Raw genomic sequence first — 20,734 nt, forward strand, 5'->3', positions numbered from 1 at the left:
CATTTTCATATTTTAAATGTTTCAGATTGGTGCACTCGCATAATAGTTCGTGTCCTACTGTTGAAATGTAGCAATTAAGATTAAAATATACAAGTTGATGTCCTCTTTTCTTCAACAAGTATCTAATTTCTGATTCTGGAAACCTATAGTAGCCGAGGTCCAAGTGCTGTAGAGATGGACATCCATTAGCTATCGCCATTAATGATCCCTCCGCGATATTTTCAGGACATCTTTGTGTGAAATTTAATGTGGTCAGATTTTGAAACTGTCCAATCAGTTGTGCAAATTCTAACTGATTCCTTGTTTCACGGGGAAGGGGAATACTCAAATTCACTATATTTGGAAAAGCTTCAAGAATTCTTTCCATTAAAATGTTGTTTAATCTCTGGGACCAGGTGAATTCTATATGATCAATGTTCTTACAATACTGACACAAAATGTTTATAATATTCCTATCTGTTCCTCATTTGGGGCAATAGGCTTTCAGTGATGGCATGTTTTTCAGACATCTTGCTATTTCTTCATCAGTTGTATTTATATCAGGGCTGAACACTTTCTTCTTCCATAGGGAATTATCTTGCGACACATCCTTCCACCGGCCACTTACATGTTGTACAGACATAGCGAGGTCTTCCATACTGACGTATGAGAATATCTCAACCAACAGCTCGTCTGACAGGTCATTAAAATATTTACCAGAGGCAATTTCTTTCACCAACGTGGTGTCTAGATGAGCAAACTGAAACAATACAGTGCTTAATGTAGGTGAAAATTTTTCTCATCTTCCTGGAAGTGTTACACGTCAATTCACCAATAACATGTAACAGTCAAGTAGCAAAAATGCGGTAGTTTGACACTAGTCAAAACAAGCCGAGTCCACACCTGTGGAGTAACGGTCAGCGCGTCTGGCTGTGAAACCAGGTGGCCTGGGTTCGAATCCCGGTCGGGACAAGTTATCTGGTTGAGGTTTTTTTTCCGGGGTTTTCCCTCAACCCAATACGAGCAAATGCTGGATAACTTTCGGTGTTGGACCCCGGACTCATTTCACCTGCATTATCACCTTCATATCATTCAGACGCTAAATAACCTGAGATGTTGATACAGCGTCGTAAAATAACCCAATAAAAAAAAAAAAAAACAAGCCGAGGAAAATATTTGAACTTTCCAAAAAAATTATACAATATCTAAACTTGACAAAATATTACACAGTTCGTTAATAAACAGGAATGCAATTGGTCATATAATATAGCCTCCCATCATATTCAATATTTGAAACATATACCCAAATAAGGGTACATTTTCTCTGATTTTGAGCTGATAGTATAGTGGAGGTCTTCGGTTGTACTTTTATCTTTGGTTCTACTTCTGTTACTTAATATATCAGATTTAAAAATAATTTCACCAGGTGCCAGCACAATTGTAATTATATTCTTAATATTGTAGTTGTAATCTCCTGGTAGAGGGGAAGAGAAGGCCTGATGGCCTTATCTCTACCAGGTTAAATAAATAAATAAATAAATAAATAAATAAATAAATAAAATATCGGATTTTCCAAGTCAAAAGCTGACACAATCTGTAGGATACAGTGTAAAGAATGTGGCCATCAGCCCTGATTCTATCTTCAGAGCTATAGTGTGTAGTGTAGAGCAGAAAATCTTAACTGAGAGGTGCAGCCCTCTGAGGGTCGGATGAACAGTTGTTGGGGGTGGGGGCTACAAACTACATGATTGTTCTGGTGGTTTTTTCAATTTTCTTTTAAATTGATACCAAATTTCACGTTACTATATTTTACATTTTACGCTATACTTCAGGCCAGGGGATCGTACTTAAGTAAAGTGAGGGAAAGAGGGGATCTAGACTAGACAGCATTTCGGAAGGCGGTTAGCTTCTATATGCGCCATAGCATTTCTGGTATGTGACGTCACAAGCTTGTACAGTAGAACCAATCAGAATCAGTCTATAACAAGCACTTCCCGAGTTCGTTTGTTCACATGCGAGTGTTTCAATGCATTGAATAAGTAAAGCTAACATTTACTGTGTGTATGTAAGGTAAATAAATGGAAGAAGGGACTGTAAAAAGAGAAGTATTACACAAGCAGGAGCGGAAAATAGTGTTTAAGGTGTATAATTATTTTAAAAACGTTAACGAGCAGAATGCTGCTGGCTATCTTGAAGCTGGCAGCAACGTTGCCAACATGCAAGAAACGACTGCAGAAGCATGTGGTGTGGGATTGAGAACTGTGCGCGATTTATTGATAAAGCTCAATTTAAAGGAGTCTTTGAATGTACGAATATGAGATTCTTTCCATAAAAAGTCTACCAACTTCCAGGTTTATTTCCATATATCTTCACCAGAACAAGCCACATAATATTAACATTATCCTTAGCATTACCCTTGTTAGTGAAGGAAAGAGGGTTTGTTTGGTGTCATGCTTACAGTAATCAACGGCTAAGGTCATTATTGTCTTTTGATAATTTAAATTATCTCCTGCGCTATTTGTATTGCACGTGCTCGTGAAGTACGATGTGGCAATGTTGTACGCTGCCTTGCTCTCTCTATCTGTCTCTCTCTACGCAAACGCTAGCAGACAACCGCCTTCCAACTTGCCGTTGACTCTAGTCATGATAAAGATTGAAAAAAAATTATGTGGAGGATATGAAGTCTTTAGATGCAAGAGTCGATTCCCTTGGAAATAGCAGTGGTGTAAAGATAAATATAAGCAAGAACATTGCAATTTTTCCTTGGGGGTAGGGGGGAGCAAAATTTTTAGGGTATATTTCTTATTTCATAGATATATTGCATGGTACATTCCCTCCCTATTTCCTCTGAAATAATTTATTTTCCACACAGTAAACTGGAGTAAAGTTAACCATAAATAACACTGGACAACAGCCAAAAATGTACAGAAACAAAATAAGTGATTTCTGACTAATTTTGTACGTAATGACGAATATGACAGTAAAAATGGACGCAGTGGTCTGGTTTTCAATGTATAGCATATGTCTGGGATTATTCATTTGAGAAAGAGCGTCAGTGGTTATGATATGGAGACAGATTTATGATACTGAGAGTTGTCTTTGCATGTAAAACTTTGTTGGTTTAGTTAGATAGAAGACGTTGCTGAGTGGAGACCGGTTTTCATCAAAATATGTCTGTTTCCTATGTGAATAGGACAACCGAACTAAGACTTTCCACTACAAAAGAAAAGACTGGCGTCTTCGACAAACTTTAGAACCAGGAACGAATAGCATAAAGCAGCAGCCATTATTGAATCTAGAAAAATTTTGCTCCCTGCGTTACACCTCAAAGCGGAACTGATTAAAAATTTCGTAAAAGCATTGGATCGTGATGGACCAGTGTTCAGATATTTACACTCAAAATTTCCAAGGATAAGTACAGCTAAAATTAAAGAAGAAATTTTCATAGGACCCCAAGTCAGAACTCTTTTCAGACCAACATTTCGATGGACTTCTCACAAGAAAAGAACATGCTGCTTGAGAATCTTTCAGAACGGTTGCCTCAAACTTCTTTGGGAACTGTAGTGCTCCAAACTATAGGGAAATAGTGGATAATATGTTGATGACTTTTCATCAAACGGGGTGTAATATGTCATTGATGATACACTCTCTGTCTCTCGTCGACCTGGTTGGCGAGTTGGTATAGCGCTGGCCTTCTATGCCCAAGGATGCGGGTTCGATCCCGGACCAGGTCGATGGCATTTAAGTGTGCTTAAATGCGACAGGCTCATGTCAGTAGATTTACTGGCACGTAAAAGAACTCCTGCGGGACAAAATTCCGGCACTTCCGGCGACGCTGATATAACCTCTGCAGTTGCGAGCATCGTTAAATAAAACATAACATTTTACACTCTCTTCACTCTCATTTGGATTTTTTCCCTGAAAAATTGTGGTGCAGTTACTGATGAACATGGAAAGCGCTTTCACTAGACAATTTCAACATTCGAGACACAATACCAGGGTAAGTGGAGTACATCCATGTTAGCTGATTATTGCTGGTCCCGAGGTCCAGTATAGCAGACAAGCTAAAAGGAGGTGCGTCTGTAATAATAATGAGGTAAGCCAAACCGATTATGTTAAGGAAAATACAATTTTTGTTTTATTGATTTCTTTCTCAAATTACTAGAAAACTAGACCACATCTGACAATTTTATTGCCATATTCATATTCAGCATGAAAAAAATACATTGAATTCCAGTGTTTTTGTTTCTGTAACAGAAAAAAAGTTAAATTTTCCATTTTGAATCTTGCGTACACTGCTTTCAACACTTGAATATAATTAACTGATTAACTAGTGGACTTCCTCGTGTTAATTATGTTAAGATTTTTGCGGCTTACAGTTGTTTCAGTGCTTCACGCATCATCCTCAGAGCCTACTAGATCTCGGCGTCATCTCGAACTTCTTTGCCTGTTATGTGGGTGTGTTTGATTGTTGAAAGGTGTTGAAGAGTGGAGTCAAATAGTGTGTGTGTGCTGAAATTGATCTGTGTGTTGAGAATTTGATCGGGGTGTGTTTTAGTGTGTTTGTATATTTCGTATTGTTCTAATGTGTTGAGTTTTTGGTTCTTGGGTTATATGTGTAGGATTTCTATGTCCGCATTTATGTTATTGTATGTATGGTTAGCATTAGTTATGTGATCGGCATATGTAGATGTATTGTGTCCTCTGGTTATTGCTTTAATGTGTTCTTTGTAGCGTGTTTGGAATGATCTGCCTGTCTGTCCTACGTAGAACTTGTCGCAACTATTACACACCCATATAACAGGCAGAGAAGTTCGAGATGACGCCATGATCTAGTAGGCTCTGAGGATGGTGTGTGAAGCACTGAAACAGCTGTAAGCCGCACAAATCTTACATAATTAACATGAGTAAGTCCACTAGTTAATTAGTTAAATTTTGTTGTCCTGTATAATTAAACAATGATATCAGTGAACTGAACATACTTTTAAGTTAATTATTTTTTCTCAACTTTTACTGTATTTTTTATTATTTTAAGTCACTAACAGAGCTTATGTAGTTCAATTTAATTTCTTTTATGGTCAAGTTTACTCCACTTTACCTACTATGATGTAGGTGCGAATAAATGAACACAAACAGTATTATTGATAAAGAATTTATAATTTCAATTGAATATCATAGTTGTACTTTTATCTACAATAGGTAACAACCACTAACGTAGTAAAAGCTAATGTCTTGGTTTAATTTAAACAAAATTATTAACTAGCTCGTGTGTTATATCGTGAGTGCTTACAAAAGTACAATGTTTTAACATTAAAAGTACAGTTCTCATGTTTTTCTTTGGTAATACTAATCAATTCTTTTTTATTTTAATATACTCGGGGGAAAGTATAAACACAAGATAGTGATAACAACAATGTTTCACTGTCACATAATGATATAAGCCATATCAAAAGGACGAAACGCATTTATTTTCTGTAACTTATTACAATTTTCCATAATAGGAGTACAATTATTTTTAATTTTTATTTATTAATTTTATTTTTCTTCATAAGCATAAGTTATTACAATGTTATATTCGTTTAGAGTTCATTTGAACATAACAAACATATAGCATGGACAGATAATCACATTATTAGTACCAACTTTACACAGGGTTCTCACAAATTACCTTTCCTGTTTCGAACACATAGACCTCATGTTTCGTGAAACTCAGGTACTTAAAATTCATACCAATAGAAAGAGAAACTTCAGTCTTGTTTTAAATCACATGTGGCAGGACTGGTGCGTAATAACAATTGTTATTTGTTGAGATAAAATGAGTGCTATGGAAATGGAAAAGCTTTTTCTATCATTGATTTTCATCTTAACCAGCCAGTTATTAGCATCCAACGACATTTCCAACCACGTTTGGCGCAGAACCATCCAATGGGCATACAATTCGCAAGTGATACTCCGATTTTAAGGCAAGGGGATGCATTTGTAAGACAAAATCAAAAGGATGCCCACCAGTACCCACGAGAAAATAGTTGAGCGTGTCCATGAATGTTTCTCGCCTAGTTCGCGAAAATCTACCATTTGAGACAGCAGAGAGTTGCAAATACCAAAGTTGACTGTGTGCAGGGGCGTATTTTGCGGGCTACCAGCGGTAGCCCAAGGAAATTACAAAAGAAAAAGTTTATAATATAACATAATGTAATAATTTTGTATTATTAGTTTTACCATAGTAATTAAAATTAAAGTAATTGTTAGATATATTTTGTGTAATAATAGGGTCAGCGGTAGCCCAAACCCTTTAACCAGTATACACCTCTGACTGTGTGACCTACCAAAGAAATGAACTGGACGTGCTTGTCGCAACAGTAGCATCTAATAATTTCTTCCTATGTGCTACAAGACAATTATGTCAAGAAATTGCATCCACTCTAACAGCACTAAATGTCACCAGAGTATTTTAGATAAATATGCGACTGTAGATACACATAAGGTACGACAAACATTCAGAGAAAAAGCTTTTGAGAACTGGAGCTAGAAAACTGTGCTCTTATACCAGCAATATACCAATGCAATTAAGTGGATCCGGAATCACAAGGGAACATGAACCCTCTCCATTGGTCTCCATGTTCCCTTCAAGAGCGGTAAAAAGAAAGATATGTGCCATGAATTTGGTTTAGTTGAGGAACAATTGAAGGTGACTTGCAGTATATTGCAAAACGGAAACACAAAAAAAATTGCAGATTTCTTCGACATTGGTTCTTAAATGTGAGTACTGAAAATAAGTTTTACTTTAGGTACTGTACTCTGTATTTCACTATTTTCTACAAACTAATATAGTGTTCTTATTTTAAAAAATAATAGAAGTACAAGAACCGTGTAAAATATACATACATCTTGATTACACAACTTTCAACATTGTATCACTTCGGAATATGTATGGTAAGACTTTCCTGTGTTAAATTTCAACGTACCTCGTTTACATGTTTCGACCTATTTATGGGTCATTTTCAGAAATGGTCATTGTTGGTCTTGGAGGCACTTGTTCTGTTTCCTGTGAGGGTATGTTCCTGTGGTATAGTGTAGAGTCAAAGAGTGTGTGTGTTTTGAAGTTGAGTTGTGTGTTGAGAATTTCGTTGTGTGTTTTTGTGTGTCTGTATATTTCATATTATTCTAGTGTGTTTAGTTTCTGGCTTTTTGGTTGGATGTGTATATTTCCATGTCTGTGTTGATGTCTCTGTGGGTGCGGTTAGCATTTGTGGAGATGTTTTGTAATTTTGTTATGGCTGTGATGTGTTCTTTGTAACGTGTTTGAAACGATCTGCCTGTCTGTCCTATGTAGAAGTTGTTGCAGGTGTTACATTCGAGTTTGTATACGCCTGTGTGGTTGTATTTGTTTGTTTGTGTTGTTTATGTGTTGAGATGTTTTTGTAGAGTGTTATTTGTTATGTATGCGATGTTGTAATTTAATTTCTTGAATGAGGTTGCAATTTTGTGTGTGTTTTTGTTTTCGTGTGTTAGTGTGATGTATTTTTTGTGTTCTTGTGTTTGTGTTGTATTCTTATGTTTTTTGTGATTATGTTTTGTCTTACGTATTATGTGGTCTATTATGTTAGGGTTGTATCCGTTTTCTTGTGCTATGTATTTGATTGTGTTTAGCTCTTCATTGTAATTTAGTTGGTTCATTGGTATGTTGAGTAGTCTGTGTACCATTGTTTTTTTTTTTTTTTCCATTTTTTTTTTTTTTTTTTTTGAAATTTTTTTTATTCAGCACGTTTTTTTTTTTTTTTATACACACTATGTTACATTATATACATAAGTATTTACATACAAACTAATACTATGATACAAGTTTGTTGGTACTTTTCTTCCCCCCCCCCTCTATATACAGCAAAGATAGTGTATAATTCTTGCATTGTTCCTGCTCACTTGTATTCGACTCTTTTTATATTTCATGTACAATTCATAGCCATCACAATCACATATTTCATTTTGTAAAATATAATGCACCGTGTTTCCAAGAATCCAAATACAAGCGTCCTGTTTAAACTTAGAGACTACTTTAAAATCTGGCCTCGTTAGTATATAAGGACTAAACCACGGGTATCGATCAATTTTCAATCCCTGTAAATAGTATTCCATACGTTGCCAAATAGCATGTGTTCTGGTGCATCGTCCAAAAATGTGAGTCAACGTTTCAGGTTCACCACAAAACTCACAATTTGGATTATTTAACAATTTTATCCTATAACGTCTGTATCTGGTGGCTATTAAATCGTGAATAACTAAGTACCACGATGATTTGACCGGCGCATCTAGTATTTTATTCGTGATATTTTCCCACAATTGCACTAGATTAACTCCTACAGGAAGGATGTTGACTACCCGCATTGTTACCAACTCCCCATATTGCTGTAGGTGTCCATAGATTTCCCTTTTTGTAGGACAAGTATTTCCCACATCCAACGTATTTATGTAACTCCCTTCCTGCATGTATAATCTTAAATATTTTAACATGGAAGGTATGTTTCGTAAATCGGGTGGATTCCTAAGGTCGACCTTTTGTCTCCATTGTTGAAACCACACCGCTGATATTGTATCTGTATTATTTTGAAGAATATGATTTCGATAAAGAAATAACGTTGTACATTTTTTAGTTACATTCCATAACCCTAACCCACCTTCGTCAGTAGCACGATACAAGGTGGATAGTGGTACTTTAAATATACATCCTTTCCATAAATACCATAACATGACACTTGTGATTTGTCTGCTATGACTCACCATAATTGGAAATACTTGTGCCAAATACCATAAGGCAGATAAAATAAAAGTATGAATAAACCATACTCTTTCATAAAGACAGAAATCCCTCCATTTATATATCTGTGTAAGTCTTTTTATTTTTTGGACAACCTTACTCCAATTTATACTCTGCATAGTATTGGGAAGGCGATGAAAATATATACCAAGTATTTTTTGTTGATCAACAATTTTTATATTTTCAAAACTTGGTTCCTCTGTCCACACCCCTATGGGCAAGGCAGTCGATTTCCTTTTATTTATTTCTAACCCTGATACTGCTGCAAAGGGTTTCAATACTTTCTCCAATTGAGCTTTATCCTCTTCATTATTAATAATTACACTTACATCATCAGCATACGCTGTCGCTACTAGCCTAGAATTTCCGATCCTATATCCTGAAAGTTTTTCATGTAATAAATATAGGAGCGGATTTAGTGCAAGAGCAAATAGAATCATAGAAGCCGGGCATCCTTGTCGAATAGATCTTGTAATAGGTAAAGCAGCAGTAAGAAACCCATTAATTTGTATAACAGCACTGATATCAGTATATAGACATTTCAAATAGCCAATAAATGTTGGATTGAGCCCATGCCAAGCTAAGACTTCAAATAGATACTTGTGCCTAACACAGTCAAAGGCACGTTGGAAATCTACAGAAACGAGATATCCTTGGGATTTACCATGTAGGCTAGCTGCTACAACGTCTCTTAATTGACATACTACGTTAAATATTGATCTCCCAGATACTGCACAATTTTGAGAGGGGTGTATTATATCCGAAAGCAGAGGTTTAATTCTATTTGTTAAAACCCTTGCAAGTAGTTTGTAATCATAATTTAACAAGGATATCGGTCTATAATTATTAATTTCCGTTTTATCCCCTCCTTTGTGAATAAGTACTATAATTCCACGTCTTTGAGAAGGACCTAGTTTTTTTTTACATAACATTTGATTGAATATTTTTGTCAGGGTGGGTCCTATACACTCCCAAAATACCGCATAAAACTCATGGGGTATCCCATCCTCTCCTGGTGTTTTAGATCTTTTCCCTTGCTGTAAAGCTATAAAAATTTCCTTTTGTGTTACAGAACTTTCTAATTTTTTATTCTCAGTTTCTGAAATCTGTTTTTGTGCCGGTAGCTTCAAGTTAGAAATAGACCCATTTAACTGTTTATGTTCTACAAAAATGTCATTATAATGTTCTCTCACTGCTTTACATATTTCAGATTTATTTGTAACAATCCGGCCTGCTCCATTTGCTATCGCAAGAATCGTGTTTTGTTGACGTCGTTTGACTACCTTGGACAGAAAATATAAGTTACTTCTTTCATTGTTAGTGCAATTCGTTTCCCTACTCCTAACCATAAGGCCCTGCATACGTTTTCGATAAATAGACAATATCTTAGCTTGACATCTGGATATCATTTTCTTACTCTCAGGAGTAGGTATATAATTACTTTGAACTTCTAATATACAACGATAATAAAAATTAATCAGTCTTTCCTCATCCTGGTGCTTAAGGTAGGTATATTGTTTGAAAAATGTACGAATCTTTGGTTTAACATAAAATTCCCACCAATCCACTAAGTCATCATATTTAGTTTGCCTTGTCAGCCATTGATGCCATTGTTCTATAAAGTTTTGTTGTAGTAATTTATCACTAAGGCAGGAAACATTTAGCTTCCAATATGACCTTCCAAATACAGGACAAGGAACATCTAAACGAATATGTAATAACACAGCAGAGTGGTCGGAAATAGGAACCGGAACCGTTTCTATGGAACTAATGTGCGATGTTAATAACGGTGTTACATACATTCTGTTTAATCTAGAGGCCGAATTCCCAGTGAAAAAAGTATATTGAACCGTATTGTTTTTTAATATCCAAGCATCTGAAAGTTTAAAGTCGGTAACTAATGTCTGTAAACTATTACTGGGAAGAAAATGCCCTGTCGTATCTACTGGTCTTAAAACACAATTATAGTCTCCACCCATGATTAGAAATTTTGGTAGGGACCGAAGAAGATATGGCACATCTTGGGCAAAGAACAAGTTACGAGCCTTCCTTTTATTAGACCCCGAAGGTGCATATAAATTTAAAAACATATAGTCTTTATACATACCACTGATACCTTTCCCTGATGGAAGTTTTTCAACAGAGTGAAGATCAATCCCGTTCCTCGTTAAAATAGCAGTGCCTAAAGATTCTGACCCAACATTGACATAAGCTGTATAACCATAGATCTCTGAGAAATCATTTGTTTTAACTTCCTGGAGGAAGAGCACATCAACATCATTTGTTCGTAAGAAAATATTCAGCAATTTCATTTTAACAGGCGAAGAATTTCCGTGAAAATTTAGTGTTCCGACTATAGCTACAAGTGACATTTGTAAAGTAATAATAGCAAGTAACATATTCTTATATAAAACAATATATACAATATTATAACAATAATCTATAATATCTCTACTCTTTTGTACTTAATATACAAAACTTAATTTGACATCTATTGTACATAGATTGAATCTATTAAATTCTTAAATACGGTAAATACAACATCGGGCAAAATCTTAACATGATATATTAACAGTTAAATTACTCATTGTGTTTTAACAAGGGGAACCCCAATTTACTACCTTCCCCCTTATAAGGATGTGTACGGTGTCTAGTAACAGTAATTGTTTTCTTTACATTTTGCTGACCTTTGTCTTCAAACTGTGTGTTAGTCGTGTCATCCTGCTCCATTTGTTGATACCAATCCTCCGTATGCTGCAGGTTCTTCGAGGTGGATGTTGGTATCGAACCAGATTGTAGGCTACTGATGTTTTGAATATTGTCAGGAGAATTGCTCAAATCACCGGACTCTTTCATTGTGTTAGCTGTTGAAGCACTGTTGTCTTGTTTCTTCTTAGGCATCTTTCCTATGGCAGAGTTATTCAACTTGGTTCCCATTTGCTTTTCTGTTCCTCTCGTGTCCTCTGTCTTCTGCTTTCCATGCATATCAGCTGAAGGAAGTTCTTCAGCTGAATCAGTGTCCGAATCAGGTATTGGTTGAGTTGCAGTCCCATTATCTTTCTGCGTTTTATCCACGTCATATGTTGTGATGACTCTATTTGTAACCTCTTTGCCTACTGGTTTGTCTGTAACTGCATGCAATTCACTTTCGATGTTTGTTTTCACTGGTTTATTTTGATTATCAGCGTTCACTAATCTTGTAGACATGTTAGATGGCCCAGGTACATCACATATTTCAGGTGGGATGCCATCTTCACTCACATCAGTAGTTACATTAGCATGTGTCTGGAGTATGTCACTAAATGTCAGTCGCGTACGAGGTACAGTGTTTATCGGCATTTTGACACTTCTGTTAGGGCAAGTATGCCGCAAATGACTAGAACTACCACACAAGAAACAAGTTTGTTCTTGCCCAGGGTAAGTGATATACGCTTCATAATTGGCAATTGTTAGATTCGTGGGAATAGATTGTTTGATCACCATTTGCACTACTCGTATGCCAGTATCTATTTTGTATCGATATCTATGAGACCATTTTTCATTTTCTATTTGAAGCACTTTCCCAAAATTTTGTAAAGTATTACGGATCCTATCATTGGGAACTTCTGGTGGAATATTTAAAACCCGGACGGAAACATAATCATCTTCAGCTGGTGTGATTGTCACTGTCGTCGTAGCACCATTAAGTAATTCCACTACTGATGTACCGGTATGTCTCTGTACGTAGCGTTCGTAATTTGCAGAGGATGTAAATTTTAAATATGCTGCATTTTGCTTACCAACAAGCTGAATGGTTTGTAGTTCTTCATCCTTTATCTTCAATACTTCGTCTATCCAACGGTGCACATCTAAAGCTGTAGGTCGTTGTTGTTCTTTGTCAAATGTTGCTCTCAATGTATGTTGACGCACTATTTTAGTTGCCATTATATTGCTATTACCTATCGAACTATAACTTATCACAACAACCGCTCCGCTTCCTAGTCACTCGGAACGATGTACACTGCACGGCTGCTGCCGGCGAACTGTGCAGCTTGTTTGTGTTGTGTGGGGTGGCTGGATGTGTTGTGTATGTGTGTTGTTGTTGTTGTTGTGGGTTTTCTGTATACTTTGAATGTGTATTTGTTGAAAATTTTTGTTATTGTGATGTCTAGAAAATTTATGGATTTGTTGTTTCCAATTTCTAATGTGTAGTGTAGCTTTGGATGTATTTTGTTAATGTGTTGATGTAGGTTTTGGAGCTGTCTTTTGTTTCCTTTGTATAGTATTAGTATGTCATCTACGTATCTGTGCCAATATATGATGATGTCTGCGTGTTTGTTGTTGTCTTTCTTTAGTATGTAAACACACCCCAACGAAATTCTCAACACACAACTCAACTTCAAAACACACAACCTCTTTGACTATACACTATAGCACAGGAACACACCCTCACAGGAAACAGAACAAGTGGCGCCAAGACCAACAACAACCAGTTCTGAAGATGACCCATAAATAGGTCGAAACACGTAAACAAGGTACGTTGAAATTTAACACAGGAAAGTCTTACGATACATATTCCGATGTGTAAAATATTTTAAGATGTTGTACTACTGTAGTCGAAGACACATAAAATTAAAACATATTATATTAAGAATAAATAAAATTAAAAATTAATTAACGGTGACATTCAGAATGCAAGTCTTCATTGTTTTATATTTATTGTTTTTATTTTTTCTCACAGCCACATTAGCTTATAGCAACATCATTTCTTCAGTACCTTCTGTGATGCTACAACCAAGTTAAACAGCATAGTGATGCTACAACCAAGTTAAACAGCATACATCATTTACAGTCACTGAACAACTTTATCACAGACTTGTTATCACAGATAAGTTTTAATTTATTTTTTTTTTTTTTTTTTAACAAATGCAGCACTTGCATTACAGAAAGTGACTAGAGAAAAATGTTGAATCCTCAAGATCAATGTCTATTTCTTCATCATCCTTCCGTTTTATTACTTCTATAATTTTCAATCTTGGCATCTCTTGCTGAAGCTTTGCAACATACTTTGAATCTACATTTTCACAGCCACAAATGTCAATTTCCTTCAAATGAGTGAGGTTTGATGGTATCATATGAAAGTTTGAACCAGAGATGCCAACACACCATTTCAAATCGAGAACAGTAAGTTCTTTGCATTTTATTACACTTTCAATAACAGCATCTGTCATTAGAGGACACTCACTTATACACAGAAACTCCAGTTTTGGACATCCAGCACAGACATATTTTATGCTTTCGTCTGTCAGTGATGAGCAATATTCAACATCGAGGTGCCTCAAATTCTTGCACCCAGCGCCAATATATTCCAGACTCTTGTCTGACAGAGATTCACAACCACCAATTTCAAGGTGCTCAAGATGCTTCAAATTACTAATATACTTGAAACCATCGCCTGAATCAGTGTAGCCACTAAGGTATAAGAACTTCAATTCTACACATTGTCTAAAAATTCCTGTCAGCTCTGGTGCATCAAGTTCATCACAGTAATACATACTTAACTTAACTAACTTGGACAAAGATTGTTTGTAAAATATATTAGGTATATTCTTAGTTTGGTTTGCTTTGAAATAACTCAGTTTCAATTCTTCCAATTTCGATAGCCTTGATAAATGATCCATGTAAGTTCTAGGTAAGTCATCGTTGTAATTTTCATATATTAAATGTTTCAGATTAGTACACTTGCATAATAGTTCATGTCCTACTGTTGAAATGTAGGAAGTAAGATTGAAATATACAAGTTGATGTCCTCTTTTCTTCAACAAGTATCTAATTTCTGATTCTGGAAACTTACAATAGCCGAAGTCCAAGTGCTGTAGAGAAGGACATCCATCAGCTATAGCCATTAGAGTTCCATCTGCAGTATTTTCAGGACATCTTTCTGAGAAATTTAATGTGGTCAGATTTTGAAACTGTCCAATCAGTTGTGCAAATTCTAACTGATTCCTTGTTTCCTGGGGAAGAGGAATACTCAAATTCTCTATATTTGGAAAAGCTTCAAGAATTCTTTTCACTAAAATGTTTCTTAATCTCTGGGACCAGGTGAATTCTATGTGATCAATATTCTTACAATACTTACACAAAATATTTACAATATTCCTATCTGTTCCTCGTTTGGGGCAATAGGCTTTCAGTGATGGCATGTTTTTCAGATATCTTGCTATTTCTTCATCAGTTGTTTTTTTATCTGGGCTGAACACTTTCTTCTTCCATAGGGAATTATCTTGCGACACATCCTTCCATCGGTCACTTACATGTTGTACAGACATTGCGAGGTCTTCCATACTGACGTATGAGAATATCTCAACCAACAGCTCGTCTGGCAGGTCTTCAAAATGTTTACCAGAGGCCATTTCTTTTCATCAACGTGATGTCAAGATGAGCAAACTGAAACAATACAGTGCCCAATGTAGGTGGAAATTTTTCTCATCTTCCTGGAAGTGCACACGTTAATTCACCACTAACATGTAACAGTCACATAGCAAAAATGCAGTATTTTGACACTTTTGATACTAGTCAAAACATGCTGAGGGAATTTGTAAAATATCTGAACTTGCCAAAAAAAATAGACAGTGTGTTAATTCCCAAGACTGCTATCAGCCATATAATACAGTATCACATGATATTCAGTATTTCAAACATGCGCCAAATAAGGATCTACATTCCATTTCTCTAATTTTGAGTTCATAGTAGAAGAGAGATCTCTGGTTGTACTTCTGTCTGTGGTTTTACTTCTGTCACTTACAATATTATGTTCAAAAATAAATTTCACGAAGTGTCTGCACAAATCGGATTCTGCAAGTTAAAGACCGAAACACTTGATGCAATAAGGTTCTATGTTACAGTCATGCCATGTAAAGAATGTGGCCATCAGACCTGTTTCTATCTTCAGAGCTGTACTGTGTAATGTAGAGCAGAAAATCTCAACTGAGGGGCCACAGCACTACAAGGATCCGATGAACAGTTATGGGGGCTACAAACAAGATAGATGATGATGGTGGTGATATTGGTGATTTTTTTTTTCCTTTAAATTGATAACCAAATTTCACGTTACTATGTTTTACATTCTACTCTATATAGTAGGCCTGGGAGTCGCACTTAAGTCATGTGAGGAAAAGAGGGGATCTCATCATCAAAAAGATTGAGGAACATTGATGTGGAGAATATAAAGTCTATCTCTGCCTCTGTGCAACATCACATTTCCGATGATAAAGAGCAAACAGTTGTAATGCTTTTTAATACACTGATGCCCACGACCAAGATAAGCCTCTTGACATTTAATGGTCTCTTACAGGCAGAGATATAATGCAATATCGGTACTTACTTACTTACTCACTTTTAAGGAACCCGCAGGTTCATTGCCGCCCTCACATAAGCCCGCCATTGGTCCCTATCCTGAGCAAGATTAATCCATTCTCTATCATCATATCCCACCTCCCTCAAATCCATTTTAATATTATCTTCCCATCTACGTCTCGGCCTCCCTAAAGGTCTTTTTCCCTCCGGCCTTCCAACTAACACTCTATATGCATTTCTGGATTCGCCCATATGTGCTACATGCCCTGCCCATCTCAAACGTCTGGATTTAATGTTCCTAATTATGTCAGGTGAAGAATACAATGCGTGCAGTTCTGTGTTGTGTAACTTTCTCCATTCTCCTGTAACTTCATTCTTTTTAGCCCCAAATATTTTCCTAAGCGCCTTATCCTCAAACACCCTTAACCTCTGTTCCTCTCTCAAAGTGAGAGTCAAAGTTTCACAACCATAAAGAACAACCAGTAATATAACTGTTTTATAAATTATTTCAGATTTTTCGACAGCAGACTGGATGATAAAAGCTTCTCAACCGAATAATAATGGGCATTTCCCATATTTATTCTGTGTTTAATTTCCTCCCGAGTATCATTTATATTTGTTACTGTTGCTCCAAGATATTTGAACTTCTCCACCTCTTCAAAAGATAAATTTCCAGTTTTTATATTTCCATTTCGTACAATATTCTCGTCACGAGACATAATCATATACTTTGTCTTTTCGGGATTTACTTCCAAACCTATCTCTTTACTTGCTTCCAGTAAAATTCCAAATTCGTTTGTGGATTTGCAACATCTATATTAGAATTTATTGTTTGCTGTACTCTAGCCAATTGAATAAGCTGTTTTTATTTTTTATTTTATTGGGTTATTTTACGATGCTGTATCAACATCTAGGTTATTTAGCGTCTGAATGATATGAAGGTGATAATGACGGTGAAATGAGTCCGGGGTCCAGCACCGAAAGTTACCCAGCATTTGCTCGTATTGGGTTGAGGGAAAACCCCGGAAAAATACCTCAACCAGGTAACTTTCCCCGACCGGGATTCGAACCCGGACCACCTGGTTTCGCGGCCAGACGAGCTGACCGTTACTCCACAGGTGTGGACAATAAGCTGTTAAAATCTGTTTCCACCATGCATATATTTCTAATCATCCTGCAAGTGTACAGCTCAAGCAAAGTCTAAATTAAGAGAAAGAAATTTGTACAGAGCATGGCTGTAATACTCCTTACACCTTATATTGTCCATATACCAAAATGTCCATGAGATCAAAATGTTCATAACACTAAATGACCATGAGAACAAAATGTGAAAAGGATATTTCTTTCTTCATTGCATACATTTGCCACAATTGAATTATGCTCTTCATCTTGGGGGACAGCTCCAGATTTCAGATGATATCCAGTTTCTCGTAGATATGTAAGAATTTCTCCATTCCATGCATAAGTGTCATAGTTCTTCACAATTTGGAGTATTTGTCTCTGATGTGTGATGTATGTTTTATTTAGAGGTTCCTTAATTTGTGTGTGTCCACCTCTTACTTCGATGATTTGCATTCATACTTGATTTTCTTCATTCTTCAAGCATTGTAGAAACCTCCAAATTGAAGATTGCTGCCCGAAATCATAAAAGCATCACAAATTTTTCTTTCCAGTAAATTTTTGTTCTACCTCTGTTGTAGTCGTGATGGTGGTACAAGCATTCAGGATAACTAGGCATGCCCTTTTGTGAATTCAAGATTCAAGCTGTTCTATCCATTGCACTTGACAATAAAATTTTACATACGTTACTATAACTACCATGAACAATGGATATAGTGGACATTACAGGGTGTAGTGGACATTTTGACTCTGGACATCAGAGTGAAGTGGACATTATAGAACTATGGACGTTTTGACTCTGGACATTTTGGCATGGGCATTTTTAATATCTTTTAAAATGGACGTTATTTGATGGCCATTTAGATGCATGGACATTCTAATCCTGGACTTTATGACTGGTAACCGTAATGTAATTATTATCTAATGATGCCATGAATCCTTGTATTCTGACAGCTAATAAATACATACATAATACTAGATCGGTCATTCATTGCTAATCCAATTGAATCTTACAATCAATCCACTTTTACATTCCTCTCTAACTTTTTTTTGAGTATCAATATTGTTCATTTACAGGTGTTTTCTGTGATTAGCTATAACAATTTCAGATTGTTGTCTTCCTCCTCTTGTTATAGTAACTGTACGATATTACAAATAAGTCATAACTGTTTTACTTCTTTCATATACAAGTTTCAGGATCGTTTTCCAGAGGCTACACAACCATTGAAACAGTGTGTTACATTATTAAATAAGGGACGAGAAACAGGTTACATTCTCAATAACAAGAAATGTTTCATAAGGCACAAAAACAACTTCTTCCTCTTCTTCAGTAGGTCGACAAGAAATATGTTGTTATATTGTAGGCTACTTATGGTTCAAAATATGTCATTGTATATCTACTTATGGTTCAAAACATGTCCTTCTCAATACAGTTCAGAAACTCACTGACAATGCCAGGGGCCAGCAGAATTACGTCGCTAGCTTAGTGCAAACAATTAAGAAGGAAATCCCAAGTATTATGTCCTTGCAGAGCTTAGAGGAAACAACCAACAAGGCAAACCCAACATGCTGCTCATCAAAAAGCAACCATGTGGTTTGGTGTGGATGCTGTAAATTAGGCCTGACACACGCTGTACCAGTATTACATTACGTAAAAATGTCCGAGATAAAAATAAGAAAAATCAATGCAATTTTACAATACAAACTACTGGAACACTAAATGTCTCAAGCAAACTTGCTCATCACGAGGGAAAGTTGTTATTGAAAAAAGATACTTCTTCCAGATCTATATCAAAATTCTCCCCAAATTCATAGCCAAAATATCTACCAGATATTTTCAGTAGAGGCATTTCTGTCTGAAGTTTGTCCAACAAATCACTCTCCAAGAAATCGCAGCCTTCTATGTCAAATTCTTTCAAATTAAAAAGGTGTGATGGCATCAATTTGAAGTTTGTTCCTTTTAAATGGTCATTCCACTTTATTTTGAGAATATTCAACTCGTTGATTTTGATAATATGATCGAACACGGCATCTGTCATACTATAACAAGACCGAATGTCAAGATATCTCAGCTTTTTGCATCCACTGCAAATGTATTCTATGCCCTTATCTGTCAGTCCATAGCAATTTCCAACATCCAAATGTTGCACTCTGCTACACCCAGCACCAATGTATTCCAATGCTTTGTCTGTTATTGATTCACATCCACTAATGTCAAGGTACTCCAGTTTTATGCACTTCCCGATATGCTGAAAGCAATCATCAATAACCTCTAAGCCACTAACCCCGAGAGACTTAATTTGAGAACAGTTCAATAGAACATCAGGCTCAAGACCATCACAGTATTCAATTCTCAGAGCAACTAATTTGGATAAGGAATGCTTATGAAATATGCTGGGAATACCTCTTGTTTGATTTTCTCTAAAGAAAGACAATGTCAAATGTTGCAACATTGTCAACTTCGAGAGAAGTACCATATCTGTTCTTTGTATGTCTTCACTATAATTAATGTCATAGCAAAGGTGTTCCAGCTTACTGCACTCACACAGCAACCTGTGAGCAGAAACAGAGAACTCGCAGCTTGCAGTAAAAGACAAGAGGTGGGGTCCTTTTCTTTCAAGAAAGTACTTCATGTCCTCATCTGAGAATTTATATCTCCCTAAATTTATGTTCTGTAAACATGGACAGCCATCTGCAATCGCTTTGAGGACTCCATCTACAACAGAGTGAAAATATTTATCTGTAAATCCCAACGTGGTCAGTTTTTGGAATTGTCCAAGAAAACTGGCAAATTCTAATTGGTGATGCTGTCTTGGAAGAGGGATGCTAAGGTTAACTATGTTTGGAAGATTTTTAACTATGCATTTCATCTTAGCATTGCTTATCTTATGACTATACTTGAACTCTAGGTGCACTATGTCTTTACAGGAACTACACAAATCGCGAACTAGGATTCTTGTGTTCGTTCCGCGTTGTAGCACTAAAGCTCTAAGAGCAGGCATGTTCTTCAAACGTCTTGAAATCTCTTCATCACGCATCTCGAATTCCGGACTGAAGATTCTGTTCTTCCAGAGGGCATCATCTTGAGACACCTCTCTCCAGTGGCAATTCACATGTCGCACAGACATTGCAAGATCTTCATTGTTCAAGTTGGAGAATATTTCTAACAACAACTCGTCTGGCATATCTGCAAAGCTTCTGCCACAGGCCATTCTGCCGGAAGTCTCTTCAAGCTGCAAAAACAGGAAGTCAGTTTGCCACTGTTACAGCTCTCGAATTCGGGAGTGAAAATGTTAAATGAACATCATTCTGTGAATCCGGTGTATACTACGTTTGCCAATCACATAAAATATAATATGTAAAAAAAAAAACTTTTTCATTGCATGTTACACAATACGCTTTATGATTATTTTGACTATCAGTTTTACATTGACATGTGATTTTCACTATATTTCGAAAGTCAACACCCCACCACCATTCATTTTCTGC

At 36.2% G+C, this 20,734-nt stretch overlaps 1 protein-coding gene across 9 annotated transcripts in view; it reads right to left on the reverse strand.

Moving 5' to 3' along the window:
• Positions 1–20,734, reverse strand: part of LOC138695076 (F-box/LRR-repeat protein 2-like) — a 361,245-nt gene that overhangs the window by 285,552 nt on the left and 54,959 nt on the right. Inside the window, exon 3 of one of the 9 annotated variants that reach the window (XM_069819456.1) lies at positions 5,116–15,217. The exons of 7 other annotated variants lie outside the window; for them this stretch is intronic. In XM_069819456.1, coding sequence (XP_069675557.1) covers positions 11,372–12,715 — 1,344 coding nt within the window. In that variant the 5' untranslated portion in view covers positions 12,716–15,217 and the 3' untranslated portion in view covers positions 5,116–11,371. One more of the 9 variants, XM_069819447.1, reaches the window with a different exon arrangement.

Source organism: Periplaneta americana, chromosome 2 (genome assembly GCF_040183065.1).
Source record: "Periplaneta americana isolate PAMFEO1 chromosome 2, P.americana_PAMFEO1_priV1, whole genome shotgun sequence".
NCBI lineage: Eukaryota > Metazoa > Arthropoda > Insecta > Blattodea > Blattidae > Periplaneta > Periplaneta americana.